General features: G+C 40.9%; 1 protein-coding gene across 1 annotated transcript; it reads right to left on the reverse strand.

Moving 5' to 3' along the window:
• Positions 1–18,856: 18,856 nt before the first annotated feature.
• Positions 18,857–19,804, reverse strand: LOC138908646 (uncharacterized). Its single transcript, XM_070199328.1, has one exon. The coding sequence runs from the start codon at positions 19,802–19,804 to the stop codon at positions 18,857–18,859; it is 948 nt and encodes a 315-aa protein (XP_070055429.1).
• Positions 19,805–20,744: the final 940 nt, after the last annotated feature.

The raw sequence follows: 20,744 nt of genomic DNA on the forward strand, positions 1-20,744 counted from the left end.
AACCCATACGCTTCAAATCCTAGATCCGCCTCTGCACAGTGATACTCCTTTTGTATGATGAATAAAACGCTTATTTGTTTTTTCTTTTTTTTTTTGAAAAAAGGAAACATTGGTGTAATTATTATGACAAGGAAGTACGTAGTATATGGGCTTCAGCAACAATTGGGTTAGAGAAAGGGATCTTTACACATACGGCCGGCCAATTCACTATTTTTGTTTTTAGCTATATAGATAGTTTATATATTGATTATACATAATTATACATGTATAATATATAAATTATACATATATTATACCCCCACCGATTATTTTTAGTTTAACTGGTTGAGTAGACGGCTATTTGGGTTAATTCTCCTTGGAGAAAACTATAAAGTGGGAAGTGTGCAAATACTCAGATTTTGAGGTGAAAATAGCATGAGTTAGCCAGTTTTCGAATTGATAATCGAAAAATAGTCAGCATTTGCAAAATCAGAGATAAAATTAGACAAAAATAACCTCGCTGAAACATGGAAAGTTCCAGCATAATAAGCTGGATTTTGGAGCTCTTGCGTATAAACTTTCAGCATATTATGTTGGAACTCCATCATATTATGGAATTCCAATATATTATGTTGGAATCTCATATGTAAAAAATTCGAACTCCAGCATATTATGCTAACAATTTTTCGTATCTTTAAGGGTTTTTTTCTTCCAGATTTTATATTTTCATGAAAAAGTGTCTAAATTTCAATTATTTTTGAAACTGTGACTATTTTTCAATTATCAGTCGTAAATCTGGCTATTTCTGAATTTTTTCCGATTTTAAGACCATTCCTTAAGTTGTTCTTTAAATTTAATTAGAGTATATTTTTGTTTGCAAAATTATCTTATGTCGAATTTATAGGCATATTGATCACTAAAGTCTTGCTTAATTATAAATTTTAGCTAAACAAGGAATAAGTAAGGTCAAAGTATACCTATAAAAGAAAATTGCAAAGGGCTAATATAGACCTGCGAACATCTTTTTCTATGTCGATTCTATAGGCATTTTGATCAGGTTCTGAAAATGTAGTCTAAAACTGAAAATTTCCAGTAAAAGAAGAAAGAGAAAGGAAGAAAGTAACTCACTGTGCTAAGAGCATACTTCCGTTCGATCCTATTTCCTTTTCTTTTTTTTGGAATAATGATTCTAGATTTTGGTACTATTTCCTTTTTTTTTGGAATCGAAATTTAAAACTTCATCGCTTCAAACGGACAAGCTAAGAGTCCAGATGTAACATTATAATCACTTCACTCACAAACAAATAATACTACGTAAATAATCTCACTAGTTCAGGAATTCAATTCAATTAGAGTTTAATTTTTGGATAAAATAGTACAATTATAAGATGCTTTTAATCTGCTGTGGTAGGTATAACCTGCCTTATTTATTAGATTATATATTTTATATTTATTAAAAGTTACCTATAGTATTTTCTAGATGATGACCTGATCCTTTAATTTTTTTTACTCAATCGATGTATATAAAATGGTGAAAATAGCACGTGCTAGCCATTTTTCGGACTGGTAATTGAAAAATAGCAAGCGTTTGCAAAGTCATTGAAAAATAGCCACTATTTTGCTGCAACACAAAAAGTTCCAGCATAATATACTGGAGATTGGTGCACCTGTATATGAACTTCCAGCATATTATACTGGAACTCCAACACACAAAAAGTTCCAGCATAATATACTGGAGATTGGAGCATTTGTGTATAAACTTCCAGCATATTATGCTGGAACTCCAGTATATTATGCTGAAATATTTTCCGAATTTTGAACAGTGTTTTCGTTCAGATTTTTCTCTACATGAAAAGTGACTAAATTTCGATTACTTTAGAAACTGTTACTATTTTTCAATTACCACTTCTAAATCTGGTTATTTTTGAATTTCATTAAAAATAAGATATTAAATTCATGTGGTAAATGCATATAGGCGCACACCATACTATTAAAAAAATAGAAATACAATGTTTAAAAAGGCATCGAAACGTGAAAAATTACTGTGATTCAAGAGATATTACATATATATACAATTTGGAAAAATACAAGCAACTTACTTCTAGATTCTTCAAAGCCACATGCTACAAATCAACTTAAATTTTTTTTCCATAGAAATCCTAAATTTATAGAGTTGAAGACAATTCGTAGGTATTTGTCCATACATATTTTTTCAAATAAACTAAAAAAGAAATCAAATAAGTGTTTGTTTATGAAATTATGACATTTTTATGCTTCAACTTGAAGTATTCTTTTTGAAAGGTTTTTGAACTTTGAATTAGCTACGGTACAAGTTTTCACTCATAAAGCTTTAATTTTTTTTCGCGTCCAAACAAAAAAAAAATCAGTTATTCTTTAAAAAAAAATATATATAATCCAAATAATATCCGAGTAGTTTTCAAGATCAGACGCAGTTAGAATTTCAGCCTTATAGGTTCTGAATTTTAGAACGACGACATCAAGTATTAATGTCTGCTTTCTACATTTAATATTTATATATATTTAATAAATTTCTTAATATAAAATATAATATTTGAGCAAAAGCTACTGGGCTCGTTTAACCCGTAACTCGGCTTCTATCTCCGCCCCTGTTCAAGACGGGAATATCCCTTTATCACACTTCAAATTCATTCAAGTTTTAAGTAAAAAACTAAGCTAGCGTTTGGCAACAGATTCCCAAATTTGTTTTAAAAAATCTAATTTGTGGACACAATTTTTCAAAACATATTTCACTTTTTTTTTGGAGAAACATGAAATGTGACTTATACTCATAATTTTTTAAAAACTATCAAAAATACCCAACAACTCTGAAGAAAATTCATACAAAACAAGTGAAACAAATCTGAAGAAAATTTATACAAATATTAACAGATTTTAGTAAATTACCTTCAAATTTTATCTTTGCGGTGGATTGCCACAGATCAGCACAATAACTTTGGCAAAAGTTTTCTTCTGTTTGTAGAGAAGGGCAAAGACGCGTGAATTTAATGAGAAAAAAAGTGGGCAGATATGGATTAGTTTGGTCATAATAACAGAAAGTAGGTTTTTTATAAAGTACAAAAATTTAGGGCAATTTTTGATTTTTTTTTTTAAAAATCAAACGGTGATATTTTGGGTCAAAAAACTCTTGAGCTGATTTTGGGGTTTGAAAATTTGCCAAAATGTGAATAAAATCTATAAACAAACAGGTATTTGCCAAAAAGATTTGGAAAAAAATTGACAAAATCTATGGTCAAAAAAATTGACAAAAATTTAACTATAGTTTGAATAAAATAGATCATGGCCCCAATTGGGTAATAAATGCAGCTGCTAGTCTAGTCTAAGTGATATAAGTAGGTCTGCACAGACCTCTGGTCACTAAATCAAACTTTGTCTCAGACGCGCCTTGATCACATTGCAATGAATCTCTAAACTTTATAACATATTTTGAGCACTGAGCTTTGTTCCACTTAGCATGTTACTATTCACATTTCACATTGCCTATTTTTATCTTCGCTATTAAGTACTACCATTTTTTATATGGAGGATTTAGAAGAAGAAAAAAATTATTCATCGGACCTCAACTAGTTGGATTTAAAATGAAAATTCTTACGTACTAAATTGGTCGTACACAGTATTAGTAGGACTGTGTTGGTATAACCTCTCAATTAATGTGTTTCCATCAATTCTCAGAAGTTGTATCTTCCTTTCCTTTATCAAGTAACGACTTTTTTTCAACAATATAGTATATGGATGAGATAGAATTTTGCACGTCTTGTTAGCTAGCTCCAAGATAGTGAAACCCTTTTATTATTATGTACAATGAGTGAGATTTGAGGTTCTTAGTCTCGTTATATGGTCTTGGGCAATCCTCACCTCATAAGCTAGCTTTTGAGATTGAGTCATGCCCAATTTCCATTCTTATTATGGTATCAGAGCCAGACACATTTCAATTATTGTTACCGGTGTTGGACTCCCATTTATGTTGCCCGCACTCCAGTTTGCAGGCCTAGGCATGAGAGGATGTTAAGTTGTCCCACATCAGTGAGATTTGAGATTCTTGGTCTCCTTATATGGTCTTGGGCAATCCTCATCTCGTAAGCTAGTTTTTTCGGTTGAGTTAGGTCCAAGGTCTATTCTCATCATGTTATCAGAGCCAGACCCATCCCATAGGCCCAAGGTCTATTCTTATCATGTTATCAGAGCCAGACCCATCCCAATTTATTATTATAGATGGTGGGCCCCCATTTATATTATCCACGCTCCATTTCCAGAACTAGGCTTGAGGGGGGTGTTGAGTTGTGTCCCACATCGATGGATAATGGGTGTCTTGGTCTCCTTATATGTTCTTGGGCAATACTCACCTCATAAGCTAGTTTTTGGGGTTGAGTTAGGCCCAAGGTCCATTCTTTTCATGGTATCAGAGCGATGCCCTATCCCAATTATTGTTACCGATGTTAGGCCCCCATTTATATTGTCCACTCCAGTTTGCAGGTCTGGGCATGGGGGGAAGGGGATGGGGGTGTTGAGTTGTCCCACATCAGAGGGAATTGAGGTCCTTGGTCTCCTTATATAGTCTTGGGCAATCCTCACCTCGTATGCTAGCTTTTGGGGTTAAGTTAGGCCCAATATCAATTTATCAAACTCTTTTGTCCGTAAAATGAAATCTCAGAAGTTCCAGCTTGAAATTTCCGCCAAAATGGAGAACGCCAAATCTTTGGCTCCTAAGAAAGGAGTCAACAATAACAAAATGGATTACTTTTTCAAGTAAGCTCTTTTTTTTTGGTCTATTTTTCTTCCTAAGAATATTTAGTGGTTTATTCTCTATTTTAACCTCTCTTCCTCTCTCTATTTATTTTTATTATACATAGTAAAAATTCACTAGAGAAAAACTTGTTTAACCATTTTTTCTTTCCTCTGTCTATTTTCTTTCCTAAGAATATTTAGTGGTTTATTCTTTATTTTAATATTTCTTCCTCTATCGATTTTGTTTTCTTATACATAGTAAGAATTCAGCAGAAAAATACTTGTTTTATCATTTTTTCTTTTCTCTGTCTATTTTTCTTCCTAAGAATATATAGCAGTTTATTCTCCTTTTTAACCTCTTCCTCTATCAATTTCTTTTTCTTATACATAGTAAGAAGTCAATAGAGAATTACTTGTCTTATCACTTTTTCTTTCCTCTTTCTTATTTTCTTCCTATGAATATCTAGTGGTTTATTCTCTGTTTTAAACTCTTCCTCTATCTATTCCTTTTTCTTATACATAGTAATAATTCAACAGAGGAATACTTGTCTTACCATTTTTTTCTTTCCTCTTTCTATTCTTCTTCCTAAGAATATCTAGTGATTTATTCTCTGCTATAACCTCTTCCTCTATCTCTATCTCTTTTCTTTTCTTATAAATAGTAAGAATTCAGTAGAGGAATACTTGTCTCACCATTTTTTCTTTTCTCTGTCTATTTTTCTTTATGAGAATATCTAGTAGTTTATTCTCCGTTTTAGCTTCTTCCTTTATCTTTTTTTCTTTTTCTTATATGTAGTAAGAATTCAGTAGAGATTACTTTGTCTTACCGTATTTTCTTTTGTATGCTAATCTGCTTTTAGATTAGTGTAAAAATTGTAGGGAGATAACAAGAGAGCAGTGTGCTTATTTGAATGAGACAGTCAAGTATAAGGGGAAGATTTTTAACCTCAAGTTGAAGGTGAAAATTAGAAATAAGTTATTCATCATTTTAAAGTTTTTCACCATTAACATAATTATTTTTTCTGCATATATGTAAATGCAGTGCAAGCTTTGTTCTCGTAATGGGTTTGTGAGGTTGATTCCCGATTTTGGCACTGTTTTTACAACTTTACATGCTGAAAGAAAGGCTTGTTCCAGTAGAATATATCTTCAATGGAAGTTAGAAGATTGAAATAGTAATTAGTTTACTCCTATAATTCAATACTTTAGTTTTTTACAACTAATTTTTGTTCTAACAACTGTGACCTTTGCATCAATGAGATTTGAGGTTCTTGGTCTCCTTATATGGTCTTGGACAATCCTCACCTCATAAGTTAGCTTTTGGGGTTGATTCAGACCCAAGGTCCATTCTTATCATAGTATCAGAGCCAGGCACATCCCAATTATTGTTACCGATGTTGGGCCCTCATTTATGTTGTCCGCACTCCAGTTTGCAGGCCTGGACATAAGGGGGTGTTGAGTTGTGTCCCACATCGATGGGTAATGAGTGTCTTGGTCTCCTTATATGTTATTGGGCAATACTCACCTCATAAGCTAGTTTTTGGGGTTGAGTTAGGCCCAAGGTCCATTCTTTTCATGGTATCAGAGCGATGCCCATCCCAATTATTGTTACCGATGTTGGGCCCCCATTTATGTTGTCCACACTCTAGTTTGTAGGTCTGGGCATGAGGGGGGTGTTGAGTTGTCCCATTAGAGGGATTTGAGGTCTTTGGTCTCCTTATATGATCTTGGGCAATCCTCACCTCATATGCTAGTTTAGGGTTGAGCTAGGTCCAATGTCAAGTTATCAAACTCTCTTGTCTGCAAAATGAAATCTCAGAAGTTCCAGCTTGAAATTCCTACCAAAATGGAGATCGCCAAATCTTTGGCTCCTAAGAAAGGAGTCAACAATGACAAAATGGGTTACTTTTTCAAGTGAGCTCTTTTCTCTATCTATTTGTAATGACCCGATTGGGCGTTTTGAGCTCCAGCATGTCGTTCGGCAGTTTGAGGCCTTGAGTAGCTTCACTTCAGGTATATTGACTTGTACGTGCGGCCGGAATTGATCTTCGGGAAGTTCGGAGTTGATTTGAAAGGAAATATTCTAGTTTCGGAAGCTTTAAGTTGGAAGAATTGGCAAAGATTAGGCTTTTGAATAAACAATCCCGGAATTAAAATTTTAAGGTTCCAACAGATTCGTATGATAATTTTGGTCTTGGAAGCGTGTCCAGATGTCGATTTGGAGGTCCGTGGGTCATTTCAGCGTCATTTGGCGAAAGTTGAAGATTTGGAAGATTTTGGGAAGTTTGACCGGGAGTGGAATTTTTGTTATCGGGATAGGATTCTGATTCCGGAAATGGAGTAAGTCCGTAATGTCAATTATGACTTGTTTGCAAAATTTGAGGTCAATCGGACTTGATTTGATATAATTCAGACGCTTTCGTCGAAGTTTGGAAGTTTGAAAGTCAAAGAAGGATTTTGATCATCGATTCATAGTTTTGATGTTGTTTGGCGTCGTTTGAGGCCTCGACTAAGTTCGTAATATGTTTTGGAACGCGTTGGTATAATTGGTTAAGGTCCCGAAGGCCTCAGGTGGATCCCGAATGATCAACGGATCGAGTTTGGACTTGGAAGAAATGCTGAAGCAACTGTCTTCTGATGTGACCGCACCTGTAAGGTTTTGGCCGCAGATGCGGAGCCGCAGAAGCGGCCAAGACAGACGCATATGCGGATTTTTGTTGGGTAGTGCTGAGACCGCATATGCGGTAATCTCGCCGCAGAAGCGAGACCGCACCTGCGGAGTAGGAAGCGCAAAAGCGTGTGCGCATATGCGCATGAGGGACGCAGATGCTGCAAGCGACCTTGGCTTGGTTTCTCGCAGGTGCGAGACTTGGAGCTGCAGAAGCGGCCGTCGCAGAAGCGACCTTCTTACCGCAGAAGCGTAAATTGTGCTAGACAGTGAGGCTTCTTTAAAACGGGGTTTTGGCCCCATTTTCATCTCATTTTGTCCATGGGAGCCAATTTTGGAGCCCTTTTGGAGTGCCATCTTCATAAACTATAATGGGGTAAGTGATTTCTTCACATTGTAAGTTAAATACATAGTTTTTATATGGATTCAAGCATGAAAATTGGTAGAAATTGTGAGATTTTGAAAAAACCTAGAAATTGGTATTTTTTGAATTTTTACCACGAATTGGACATGAAATTTGGAATAAATTATATACTTGAGTTCGTGGTGTTATGGGTAAAGTTTATCTTCGAAAGTTTCGGAATCCGGGCACGTGCCGTGGGTTGATTTTATCGACTTTTCGAACGGAGTTGGGAATTGTTTAAATTAATTAATTATGGTTATTAGAGTATATTTTGATTGGTTTGCACGTTGTTTGAATAGTTTTGGATCGACATACATCGGTTTGAGGTGTTAGAGGGGCTTTGGAGCCGGCTATCGAACTTCGGAGCGAGGTAAGTCTCCTGTCTAACTCTGTGAGGGGGAAACTACCCCTAAGTGATATGTATTGTTATGTGCAACTAGTTGTGGGTGCTACGTACGTACGAGGTGACGAGAGTTCGTACGTAGCTATAATATGTTTATGTCCGGGTAGACCTAGGATCTTATCCTGTAATATTTGAATAATTTGAGCTCGTGATGCTGACATTAATTAGTCGAAGTTATAAATGAAATTGATTTTGATATAATTATATGTATACTAGGCCAAGCCTTAGCACTTTGAGTTGTGGGCAAGTTATTTGAGAAAAGGTAAAAATTATATCCATTTTGTACCCACATACGGTGTTGTAAACACGTGTCTCGTAATTCGGCAACTTCCTTCCTTTTCTTGTGGAGCGGGCCGAATGCTTCAACAGCATATAGGTGCACCTATGGTTTGTGTCGTTCGACCCTCGGCAGTATACACATTATTCCAGATTGGGCGGAACGTCCCTCGGCAGAATCGTGCGTTATATCATTTGTGGCCCGAATATTTACGAGTTAACCTTTCTACTGATGCCCGACATTTTATATGGTACTCCAAGTTTATTTGATGATGACACTTGATAACTTTCGGAGATATTAAGATAGAATACAAGATTGAGAAATTCATACTTTAAAGTAAACAATTGAAAACTTTTGAGATTTACAGTTTTACTTCACTATTGCTGTGCACGTCATACCTGTTATGGATTATTATATTATTTGCTTGTACCTCTAGTAAGTGTCGATATCGACCCTTCGTCACTACTTCTCCGCGATTAGGCTAGATAGTTACTGGGTACGCGTTGATTTACGTACTCATGCTGAACTTCTGTACTAAATGTGCAGGATATGACAGGTTCATTGATGATCACCTTGGCACATAGGCGCACCTGTTGAGGACACTTCATGTGAGCTGCATTCCAGGCTACGCATCACAGTCCACTGAGTATCCATTGTACTATTTATGTTATTCTGTCTTATTACATTCGGGATGGATGCTGTACTATTATTCCACTCCTTAGAAAATGCTCATGCACTTGTGACACCAGGTTTTGGGGGTTTCTACGGGTTGTTTGTTATTGTAATTGTGAAATCTGTATTTCATACGATTTAATTAGGGAAAAGTTTGATTTCAAACACTTAAATGAGTAAATAAATTGATAAATCACTGTTGACCTGCCTGGCGGCGGTGTTAGGCGCTCCCAATACCTTTAGCGAATTTTGGGCCGTGACACTATTTTTCTTTCTAAGAATATTTAGTTGTTTATTCTATATTTTAACTTCTCTTCCTCTCTCTATTTCTTTTTTTTTTTTTTATACATAGTAAAAATTCACCAGAAAAAAACTTGTTTTACCATTTTTTTTCTTTCCTCTATCTATTTCCCCCCCTAAGAATATTTAGTGGTTTATTCTCTATTTTTAACATTTCTTCCTCTATCAATTTTGTTTTTATACATAGTAAGAATTCAGCAGAGTGCTTACATTTGGGTAATTAAGACGTATATAATGGAGCTAAGACTTGGGTTAGGACATTGAGAAGTGACTCAGAGCATTTTCCGGTAGTTATGGGGTTGCACCAAGGGTTTGCGCTCGGCCCATTCCTATTTTCCCTAGTAATGGATGCACTGGCACACCATATTCAAGGGGAGGTGCCATGGTGTATGTTATTTGCTGATAACATAGTTCTGATTGATGAGACACGAGGCGATGTTAACTAGAGGCTGGAGGTTTGGAGACAGGCCCTTGAGTCTAAGGGTTTCAAGTTGAGAAGGTCTCAGGAGTTGGAAGTGAGGCTCGACTCTCAGGTCATACCCAAGAGGTGCAGTTTCAAGTACCTTGGGTCGGTTATATAAGGAATGGGGAGATCGACAAGGATGTCACACACCGTATAAGGGTGAGATGGATGAAGTGGAGGTTAGCGTCTGGAGTCCTGTGTGACAAGAAAGTGCCACCGATACTCAAATGTAAGTTTTATAGAGCGGTGGTTAGAATGGCCATGATGTATGGGATGAGTGTTGGCCAGTTAAGAACTCACATATCCAGAAGATGAAAGTAGCAGAGATGAGGATGTTGAGGTGGATATGCAGGCACACTAAGATGGATAAGATTAGGAATGAAGATATTTGGGAAAAGGTGGGCGTGGCCCCCATGTATGGCAAGTTGCGGGAAACAAGGCTTAGATGGTTCAGGCACGTTCAGAGGAAAAGCCCTAATGCCCCGGTAAGGAGGTGTGAGCGGCTAACTTTGGTGGGTAAATGGATAGGTAGAGGGCGGCCTAAGAAGTATTAGGGAGATGTGATCAGGCAGGACATGGCATGGCTTCAGATTACCGAGGACAATGTCTGACCAAAAAATGTAAACCTTTGATTAAACTAATTAATTTTATATAAAAAGGGATTAAACCTAGTTAATAATAATATCCCTAGATTTATAACTAGTCAACCCAAATAAAATCGGACAGTGTTGGTGGAGGATTAAATGCTGTGTACATTCAATGTTTCAAGATCATTAATGATAGAAGAATTTCAAGCAATAAATAATAATAAATGGGGTGAATGATTCACCCAATATTGAATGGGGTGAATGATTCCTCCTTCTGATAGTGATGAGTGATAGGCAAATGCTATAATATTAGAACTATTCTCGGATCTGATGGTAAAGTGTGAAATAATAGATAATCGAATCTTCTCAAAAAGGTAGTGTTTGTATCTTTTCTATAGAGAAAGTCTTCTTCTCAAAAAGTGTTCTTATCAAAGAATGTTACATACCCTTTTCCCCTATCTCCTTTTCTATTTATATGGAACATACCCTAGTCAACCCTAAAAGTACAGACACCAAGAATATTTAATGGAATATTCTCTTGAATATCCTATTACAAAAACTAGCCGTTAGCACTGCCCTTGATACTCGACCTCGGCTGTTATTGACTGCTCGGATACGAGCCCCGTTATCTACTAGTCGACCTCGACTATACGGCTTTCCACGATATCGCTCCATGCTAAATCCCACTGAGGAGGATTTTGACCTATACAGTTAGTCCCTCTGCTTATTGATGTTGACCCTGGGCGACCTCGATAAGCAAACTCTATTAGTTAGGGTTGAGAAGTTTTATGCGAGAAGGTCGAGTAGTAGCGCTTTAGACGGGATGGAAACGTGGCCTTCCGTGAGCCGCAACCTAGGGTCATATAGTTTCAGAGTGACATCATGTCATCATGCGTCATTATTACGCGTTTTCCCAATACCCTGTATCGTTTCCTGCACCTCTGTCATTTTGATTCTTGATCTAGGCAACGACGGTTTTCTTCCTCGATATTGATGCCCTAACTCTTATAAATAGGGATACTCAATACTTCTATTCACTCTTTGCATTCTAAAAATTGGATTTTCATATCTTCTTCTTCCTTCCTCAATCAGAATCTCTGTTTTCTTGACCTTACTTCATACTCCTGCCTTTACTAATTTTGGTGGCTCCTACCACTCTTGACTCTTCTATGTTTACACCTCCTCTATTCCTAAACCAAAATGGTTAATGTGTCTTCCAATTCTGGGGGGATACCTGACCCTGTTCCTTGGCAGTGCGCATGCCTCCCTATGACGATGGGGCTGCCATTATTGTAGAAGATGAAAGCTTCATACGGTGGAGGAAATAATTCCCCGTAACAAGAAGGCTAGAACTGACTTCTCAAAGCTGCCCGAGGATGACCCTGAGGCCATGGAGTCTGAGATGGATGCAGCTGCCCTTGCTAGTTTCAGGGCGAAGTTCAAAATTCTAGTCCACATCGATCTGGTCCCGGCTGGACGCGATGTGGTGCAGATTCATCGCCCTAGATATTATGCGTTATACGTATATCTGTTCTAAGTGGGATACTCTTTACCCATTCTCCCATTGGCAGAGGAATCTGCCGCTACTACGACGTCTGCCCGGCTCAGCTTTCTCCTTATATCTACAAGCTCATCCTCATGCTAACGAAGTACACGAATTGGCTGGCCGCGGCGTCTCTCTTCACCACATGATGCACCTCTTCGCGCCGAGTTTCCATAGGGGGACGATGTTGCACCTTCGTCCCCGTGGAGACAAAAACTTGGTAGTAAAGATGGACGATAAAGCAAATCATCGATTCTAGTTTAATTACTTCTGCGTCAAGACTGAGGACGTGGTGGTGAACGCAAATGGATTTCCTGAGGCGTGGAATTATGTCCGTAAGTATTTTTACTAAGTGCTCATTTTGCTCGTTCTAGTCGTAGCCTAACCATTCTGTCTTTTTCTCGTTCAGCCGAGACCGATCCCCCTCCTTTGGTCAAGAATATTCACGATTGGGTTAGCCAGGTCTTGCCTTACACAGTGGGGATTCGTGGGTGGCTGGCCTTTTTAAAGAAATTCGGGCCAAAGCTTTCAGCGACCGGTGAGTTTGTCCGTCCGTACTCATATGTATAGTGACTTTTTACATATGTCGTCCTAACCTTGTGGTCACATGTTCGTTATGACTTTAAGAGTTGACGTTCTAATCTCTTTTGCAGGCCGAGGGTCTTCGAGGAGGCAGAAAGTTCCTGCTCCGGCATTCCGTAAAAGGAAGGTCGTTTCTGTTCCTGCTACTGCGGTGAGACCTGCTCGGTCGTCGACTACTGCGATGGGTATTTTCACTCCCCATCTGCGTCATCTAATTGACTAGGATGATGAGGAAAGATCGTCGCCGAATGATGATAATCTGCTTCCCCACAAGAGGCGATCTGTCGGTATCGGCGAGGGAGGAGTCCGCGTAGGGAGTTCGGTGATGGAGGGCTTTGTCATCAGAGAAACGACGACCATAGATCTCAAAGATGATGCCGAGCTACTATCCATGATTCCGCCGTCATCGGGGGTCGAGGGACGTACGTTGCTCCTTGAGGTCGAAACATGTTTTGAAGGGTTGTCGGTGTGAGTCCCTGACGCCTTACAAGGGGGTGAGACATCGACCTCGTTACCAGCCAAGGATCCTTCCTCTCAGGTTGATACCAAGGGTAAAAGTGTAGCCGAAGAGGATTATGAGACGGGCTTCGATATGGACGCCGAGGAGGTTAGGATGATGCAGGAAGGACTTACCTGGCTTGAGGTGAGGTTGGAGGGGAGCACGCAGACTATTGCGATCCCTCTGGACCGGGATCTATTAGTTGACACGGAGGACGTGGCCCCTTCTCTTGGTCCACTCTGTTTCGATGTGGAGTGTAAGACCCTTGAGAAGCTGAAGGATTCCACTTTGTCGAAGGGAATAGTCGGCCTTGCTCTTAGGGTAGGTTTGGTATTCCGTTTGCATATTCGATTTTCATGCCGACTCTAACTTTGTTCTTACTCACTCTGGCTTTCTTTTCAGACCGTGATCTTGGAGATTGAAAGTTCCCACCGAGAGGAAAGGCGTAAGGCTATCTTCCAAAAGATGGAGCGGAAATATCGCGAATATTATGATAAGCACCATGAGCTTTGCCGGTGACTTGGTGGCAGTTGCAACTTCTTGGCCCTCCGAAAAGAGCTAAAAGAGAAGGATGATGAATTGGTGAAGGTCATCGGAAAATGTAGTGAGCTCGAGGGGGAGTTGAAGGACAAAAAGGAGGAGCTCGATATGAGTAGGGAGTCGAGGCCCAATGCGCCGACCTTCAGGCCCAAGTGGTATCGTTGCGTGACGAGCTAAAGGAGTGTCAACTTCGAGCGGCCGTTTTGAGTGGGGAGGTCGTCGAGAAGGTAGAGAGTTTGGAGAAGGCAGAGTCGGCCCAGTTATCACCTGTGCATAAAGTGGCAGCTTTAAAGGACACGATCCGTGTTATCCGTTCTGAACGGTATTGTGCCATGGAGACGGCTAGGCTCAGAGAGGAGTGACTTGATGAGTGGATAGGCGAGTTAGAAAAAGAGGCTGCGGACTTTAGTGATCGAGTTGTTGCACTCGAGGCTGAAAATGCACAGTTACTGGCTCAGCCGTCCTCATCCTGCACTTTTGCTTTTCCTGATGTTCCTTGGGATCTGTATGAGGAATGGATTGACGCCGAGGCCCATCTGGATATATTCATGGATATGATGGGGACGGGGGCTGTTTCGGAAGCCGACTTAGAGAATGTACGTGCTAAGGCACGTGGAGCTCGGTTTGCTTGTGGCTATGACCCCGCTACACCACAAGCTAGTGATGATGAGGAAGACATGGAAGGGATTGAGCAGGATGCCTCGTACGAAGATGAGTATCCCGACAGCGACGGCGATGGTGGAGAGACGGGTGGAGATGGTGGTGCTGAGTTAGGTAGCGTGTAATTGCTTTTCTTTCTTTTGCTTGTAACTCTTGTACATACTTTTGCTGGCATATGCTTTAGCCTTTTAAGGAATATATTTGAAGTATGAAATGTCGTTTTTGCTGTTTCATATCTGATTCTTTTCTTTCTGTTCGGGCTTGCACGCTTCTTTCTTCATTTTTGTCGTTTGGTCGCTTCAATCATAAAAATTTGGTTTTGGTGATGGCCGGGGATTAGTAGGTGTTAATTCAAACGAGGTCAAATGTAACCTGTATTGAGTTGTTTGAGCGAGGTCGAATGTGAGATAATTCGAACGAGGTCGAATGTTAGTTAATTCGAACGAAGTTGAATGTTAGTCAATTCGAACGAGGTCGAATGTTAGTCAATTCGAACGAGGTTGAATGTGAGTTAATTAGAACGAGGTCAAATGTGAGTTAATTCGAACGAGGTCGAATGTTATTTACTTAATTGTGGCCGAGGGCCTAGTAGATATTGAGGCAATGTTGTTCTGGCAAAAACATGGGCGAACTTCATACATTTGTGTTTTGCTCATATACTTGGAGAAATTTACATGTTTTTCGGGCTGGCATTCCAGTCCTTGTCTATCTAGTCCCTTCATTGGGTGACCTGTGGACGTGTTGAGAGGTTAGGAAATGAACTGACCGTCCGATGTCTCTTTCCATTCATATTTCAACTTGAAGTGTCCCCCTTGTCGCCTCGTTAAAAACCTCCTTGAGAAAACCCAATTGGGACAAAACTCAAGTGAGGGAAAAAGAGTACGACTTGGAGGATGCTTTTTCTTAAAAGTTGAAGTACTTGAGGTGAGCGACGTTCCAGTTGTTTGGTAGTAGCTTTCCTTCCATTGTTTCTAGTTGAAACGACCCTTTATTTGTTTGCTGCCGTGATTTTGTATGGGCCGTCCCAATTCGCACCTAGTTTTCCTTCCCGCGGGTCTTTACTTGCTTGTGTTTTGGCCTTGAGCACGTAGTCCCCGACTTTGAGTGGTCTGATCTTGGCCTTTTAGTTATAATAGTGTTCTGCCTGTTATTTTTGGGCGATCATCCTTATGTAGGCCATATCTCTCCGTTCTTTGGCTTCGTCGAGCTCTTGCATTCTGCTTTCATCGTTCCTCGGCCTGCTCTCATAAGAGTATCGCAAACTGGGCTCTCCGACTTCGACTGATATTACCGCTTCAGTCTCATAGACTAAAGAGTAGGGCATCTCTCCTGTGCTCGTCTTTGGCGTTGTGCGATACACCCAAAGCACTTCTGGTAATAGCTCCATCCATAATCCCTTGGCGTCCTCAAGCATTTTCTTCATGATGTTCAGTATTGATTTATTGGAGGATTTCGCTTGCCCGTTGGCCGTGGGGTGGTATGGTGTGGAGAGTATTCTTTTGATATCCCACTTCTCAAAATAATCGGCGACCTCTTTTCCAGTAAATTGGGGTCCGTTATCGCAACTGATCTCTTTGGGGAGGACAAAGCGGCACACAATGTTTTTCCATATGAAGGCAATCACTTCATGTTCACGTATTTGGGTGAATGCTCTTGCTTCTACCCATTTAGAAAAATAGTCAATTAAAACCAAAAGAAATCATACGTTACCGCGCCCCGCAGGGAGGGGGCCGACGATGTCCATTCCCCATTTGATGAAAGGCCAAGGGGAAGTGACCGAGTGGAGATGCTCGCCCGCTTGATGGATTATTGGGGCGTATTTTTGGCATTGCTCACATTTTTTCACGAAGTTTGTGGCCTTGTTTTTCATGGTAGGCCAGTAGTAACCTGCCCGTATGAGACATCTGACCAGAGCTCTATTGCCTGAGTGAGCTCCACAGTGGCCTTCGTGGACTTCTTCTAGGATGTGCCGCGTTTGATTCGGGCCTAAGCATTTCGCTAGGGGGCCACCATTTATCCTTTTGTATAGGTCGTTGTGAATGATGTTGTACCTAGCCGCTTGTATCTGGAGCTTCTTGGCTTCTTTTTTATCATCTGGGATGCTGTCCTGCAAGTATGTAACAATACAGTTGCGCCAGTCCCAAGTTAGATTTATAGTCCTTACCTCGATTTGATCTATCGATGAGTGGAGGAGGGTGACCACGTTTCCTTCTCCGGTTATGCTTTTAGTTGCTGCTTCTAATTTGGCAAGGCCATCTGCTTTAATGTTTTGTGCTCGAGGGATTTGGTCGAGCTGACATTCGTCGAACTCGGGCAGTAGTTTGCAGATCTCGTCCTGGTATTTTTGTAACCTTTGCTCTTTGATCTAGAAAGTCCCTGTGACTTAGTTGACGATGAGTTGAGAGTCACAACGTAGGATGACCCACCTCACCCCGTACTTGAGTGCTAGCCTTAACCCTGTAATCACGGCCTCATACTCGGCCTCGTTGTTAGTCTTGTCCGGGCACCTTATGTACTGGCGAACCACTTCGCCTGTCGGGACTTCGAGCACAAGTCCCAATTCGGCCATCGACGCATTGGAAGCACTATCGGTATACAAAATCCATAGATCTTGTATTCGTGGAGAAGCTTGGTCGGCTTCTTTTTTGACTTCGGGCATTATTTTTGCACTGAAGTCGGCGACGAAGTCGGCAAGGACTTGTGGTTTTATCGCCGTCCGCGTTTGATATGTAATATCATGCTCACTTAATTCTATGGACTACTTGGCTAACCTGCCCGATAGCTCGGGCTTATGCAAAATACTTCGCAAGGTTAAAGTTGTGACTACCGAGATGGGGTGGCACTGAAAGTAGGGTCTAAGCTTTCGTGAAGCTACAACCAAGGCCAGGGCTAATTTTTTGAGGTGGGGATGCCTTGTCTCGGCGTCGATTAAGGTTTTGCTAATGTAATATATGGGAGATTGCGTACCTTTATCTTCTCGGACTAGGACTACACTCACCGCTACTTCAGATACGGCGAGGTAGACAAGAAGGCATTCCCCCGGTTCTGCTTTGGGAAAAAGCAAACTAGTCTGCGTTAGTAGTTAAGAATTGACGGAATTTACCTGGTTCTTGAAGCTTGCAGCCGACGTAGGCTTTCTTGTTGTGGTCGTTATTATCAAGTTGGATGGGGTTGAGGTCTTCTATGATTGATCCCGTGGCGTCTATTGTTTCGGGATCTCTGATGACGTCCTCTTTTTCATCATAGCTTGACCTCAACCCTGTTAATTGCTATGCATCTTCTGCTTTGCCCTTCATTTGTTGGGTATATGTACAATCCTGGGTGATGCGATAGCATTCTCGATATGTTCTTTGTTCTCCTCGTATGCTGAATACTCCCCATAAGGTTGGAAATTTGATAACTTGGTACAAGCTGGAGGGGATAGCCCTCGTGGCGTGTATCCAAGGTCGACCTATTATGGCGTTCTATCCCGTATCCTGGTCCATGATGTGGAATGTGGTTTCCAGAGTGACGCCGCCGGCCAGGACGGGGAGTGTGATTTCCCCATACGTTCGTTCAACTGCATTGTTAAAACCTATTAGCATGATGCAGCACGACACTATCTTATCATTTGTGCAAGTACTTGAGGGTGGACAATGCATGCGCCGATCCCATCGTCCACCATAATGTGTCTTACATTTGTATCTAATATTCGTAAAGTGATAACAAGGGCATCATAGTGAGGGAAAACCAAACCATGGGTATCTGGCTTATCGAAGATGATACTTTCTTTGAGTTCGTCATACCGTTTGAGCTTGTGGGTTGTGGTGAACTTTACGATGTTGATCAAAATGTTGTCGCCGCCCCCGATGATCATTTGAATGGTGCGAGTCGGTGAGGGTGGTTTCGGTGGTCCTTGGTGTTGTTCACGTCCTCGGGCAAAGTTGGTCCTCCCTCGGTCGCTCCACAATTCTTTGAGGTGTCCTTGATGAAGCATGTTCACGACCTCCTGCCTTAGGGCGATGCAGTCCTCAGTTTTGTGACCTCGCTCTTGATGGAACTCGCAGAGGGCGTTTGACTTTCTAGTGCTTGGATCTAACCTCATCTTTTGTGGCCACTTTACTTTTGGTCCGAGCTTCTCCAATGCGTAGACTATTTCTGAAGGCGACACACAAAAATTGTGAGTGGATAGTAAATGGGGCATACCTCTCTCGTTCCAGTGAGTCCCTGTCCTTGGCCTAGATGGGCCCTCTTCGTGTTGGGAGGGGGGCATGATGGCACTTCTGACATATGGCTGATGCCTTTCTCGGTTGGATCGTGGAGCTGCAAGATCTCTCCTGGCATTATTTCTTCGATCCTTCCTAGTTTCGGCTTGTACCGAGGTCAATCGATGGGTTGGCCCATTCATGTCGTCTTCGTTTGCACGGACCTCGGCACAGTAGGCATTGTGTATTTCATCCCAAGTGGTTGGGGGATATTTCATAAGCCGACTTAATAATTTTCTGGTCACCCTTGAGCCATTCCTGTTCAGCCCGTTCTAGAAAGTTGCTACAGCCATTCCTTCCGATACATTTGGTAAGGTCATCCTTACCCTGTTGAATTGAACGAGGAAGTCCTTCAATCCCTCTCCGGGTGATTGTATGATGGCAAATATATCGTTCACTCTTGCCTCCGCCTTTTTAGCCCCAGCATGGGCCATTACGAACTTATCGGCCATCTCTTTGAATGTTTCAATGGAGCGCGCGGGCAGTTGTGAATACCAAGTTAATGCTCCTCCGGTAAGGGTCTCGCCGAACATTTTCAACAAGATGGAGGAGACTTGTTCTTTGGCGAGATCATTTCCCTTTACCGTAGTGACATAGTGAGTCACATGATCTTCAGGGTCGGTCGTACCGTCATATATTTTCAGATAAGGCGACATCTTGAAGGTCTTGGGTATGGCATGTTGGGTGGCTTCATCACTGTAGGGTTGCTCAACGAACCGACCGGCGTCTCTTTTTGGCAAGAGTTTTGGGGCACCCGGTATTTTGTCGACTCTTTCTTGGTACTCTCTCATTTGATCCCGAAGCATTTTGTTTTCATTTTCCATTTCTTCCATTTTTCTCAAAATGGCCGTGAGGGTATCGTTACCCGCATTATTAATATTGTGAGTAATACCTGTTACTGGAGGGGGAGAGCCGTGCAGCTCGGCCGTTGCTGGTGTAATGCAAGTCCTTATATTTTCTTTAACTTTCTCCTGAGCGGGCTTGTCGAGGATGCCGGTGAGCGTATTTGTCAGCCAAGCCTCAAGAAGTTTCTTTACCACTGGTGGCACCTCTTCCACTGTGGACGTGGAAGCTCCTTTACCACAGGATGTTGTGATACTGCCGTGAGGGAAGGGGAGACCCACTTCGCCTTCTGTTTCGGAGACCTCATTGATGGTGTTTAAGAGGTTGGTAGTGAGATCGGCCACTGCCTTCATTCTTTCTTCTCCATTACCTGCCATGTCAATCCGTATGTACAAGGAAGTAGGAGCTTTGGTTTGTTTTTGTGAACTGTGCCAGTTATTGATCTACAAGAAACAAAAAACTTAACTAGGCTTCCCCACAAACGACGCCAAATAGTTTGACCAAAAAATATAAACCTTTTGTAACGACCCGGCCGGTCGTTTCGAGAGTTATAACCTCGTTTCCCCTATTTCTGCTTCTTTTTGTGTTCTTCAGCTATATTATGATATGTTGGATTAGTTGGTTCTGGTCCGGAATGGTTTCGGAGTTAATTGAGATACTTAGTCTCTAAAGTAGAAACTTAAGTTAGAAAGGTCAATCAGATGTTGACTTATGTTTAAACAATCTCGGATTTAAATTTTGATGGTTCCGTTAGCTTTGTTAGGTGATTTTGGACTTAGGAGTGCGTCCAGAATGTGATTTGGAGGTCCGTAGTGGAATTTGGCTTGAATTGGCGAAGGTTAGAATTTTGGCGAATTTGGTCGGCAGCGGAAATTTTGATATCGGGGTCGGATTGGATTTTCAAAAATTGGAGTAGGTTTGTGGTGTCATTTCAGACTTGTGTGCAAAATTTGAGGTCATTCGGACGTGATTTGGTAGGTTTCAGTATCGTTGGTGGAATTCGAAAGTTTAGAAGTTCTTAGGCTTGAATCTGGGGGTAATTTGGTGTTTTGATGTTGTTTTGAGTGATTCGAAGCTTCGACTAAGTTCGTATGATGTTATGGGACATGTTGGTATATTTGGTTGAGGTCCCGAGGGTCTTGGGTGATTTCAGGTGGTTATCGGACCGATTATGGCCTTTAAGTGATAGCTGATCTACTGGTTTTTTGTTGTTGCTGGTTTCCTCTTACGCGTTCGCGAGAGTGGGCTCGCATTCGCGAAGAGTGCTTCTGAGATGGTGAAATTTTGTTCTACGTGTTAGCGAAGGTGAGGACGCGA

This window comes from Nicotiana tomentosiformis, chromosome 3, assembly GCF_000390325.3.
Source record: "Nicotiana tomentosiformis chromosome 3, ASM39032v3, whole genome shotgun sequence".
Lineage (NCBI taxonomy): Eukaryota > Viridiplantae > Streptophyta > Magnoliopsida > Solanales > Solanaceae > Nicotiana > Nicotiana tomentosiformis.

What these genes read in the sequence shown, in the direction of transcription:
- LOC138908646 (XM_070199328.1), bottom strand. Translation starts at nt 19,804, where the DNA reads ATGGCAGGTAATGGAGAAGAAAGAATGAAGGCAGTGGCCGATCTCACT.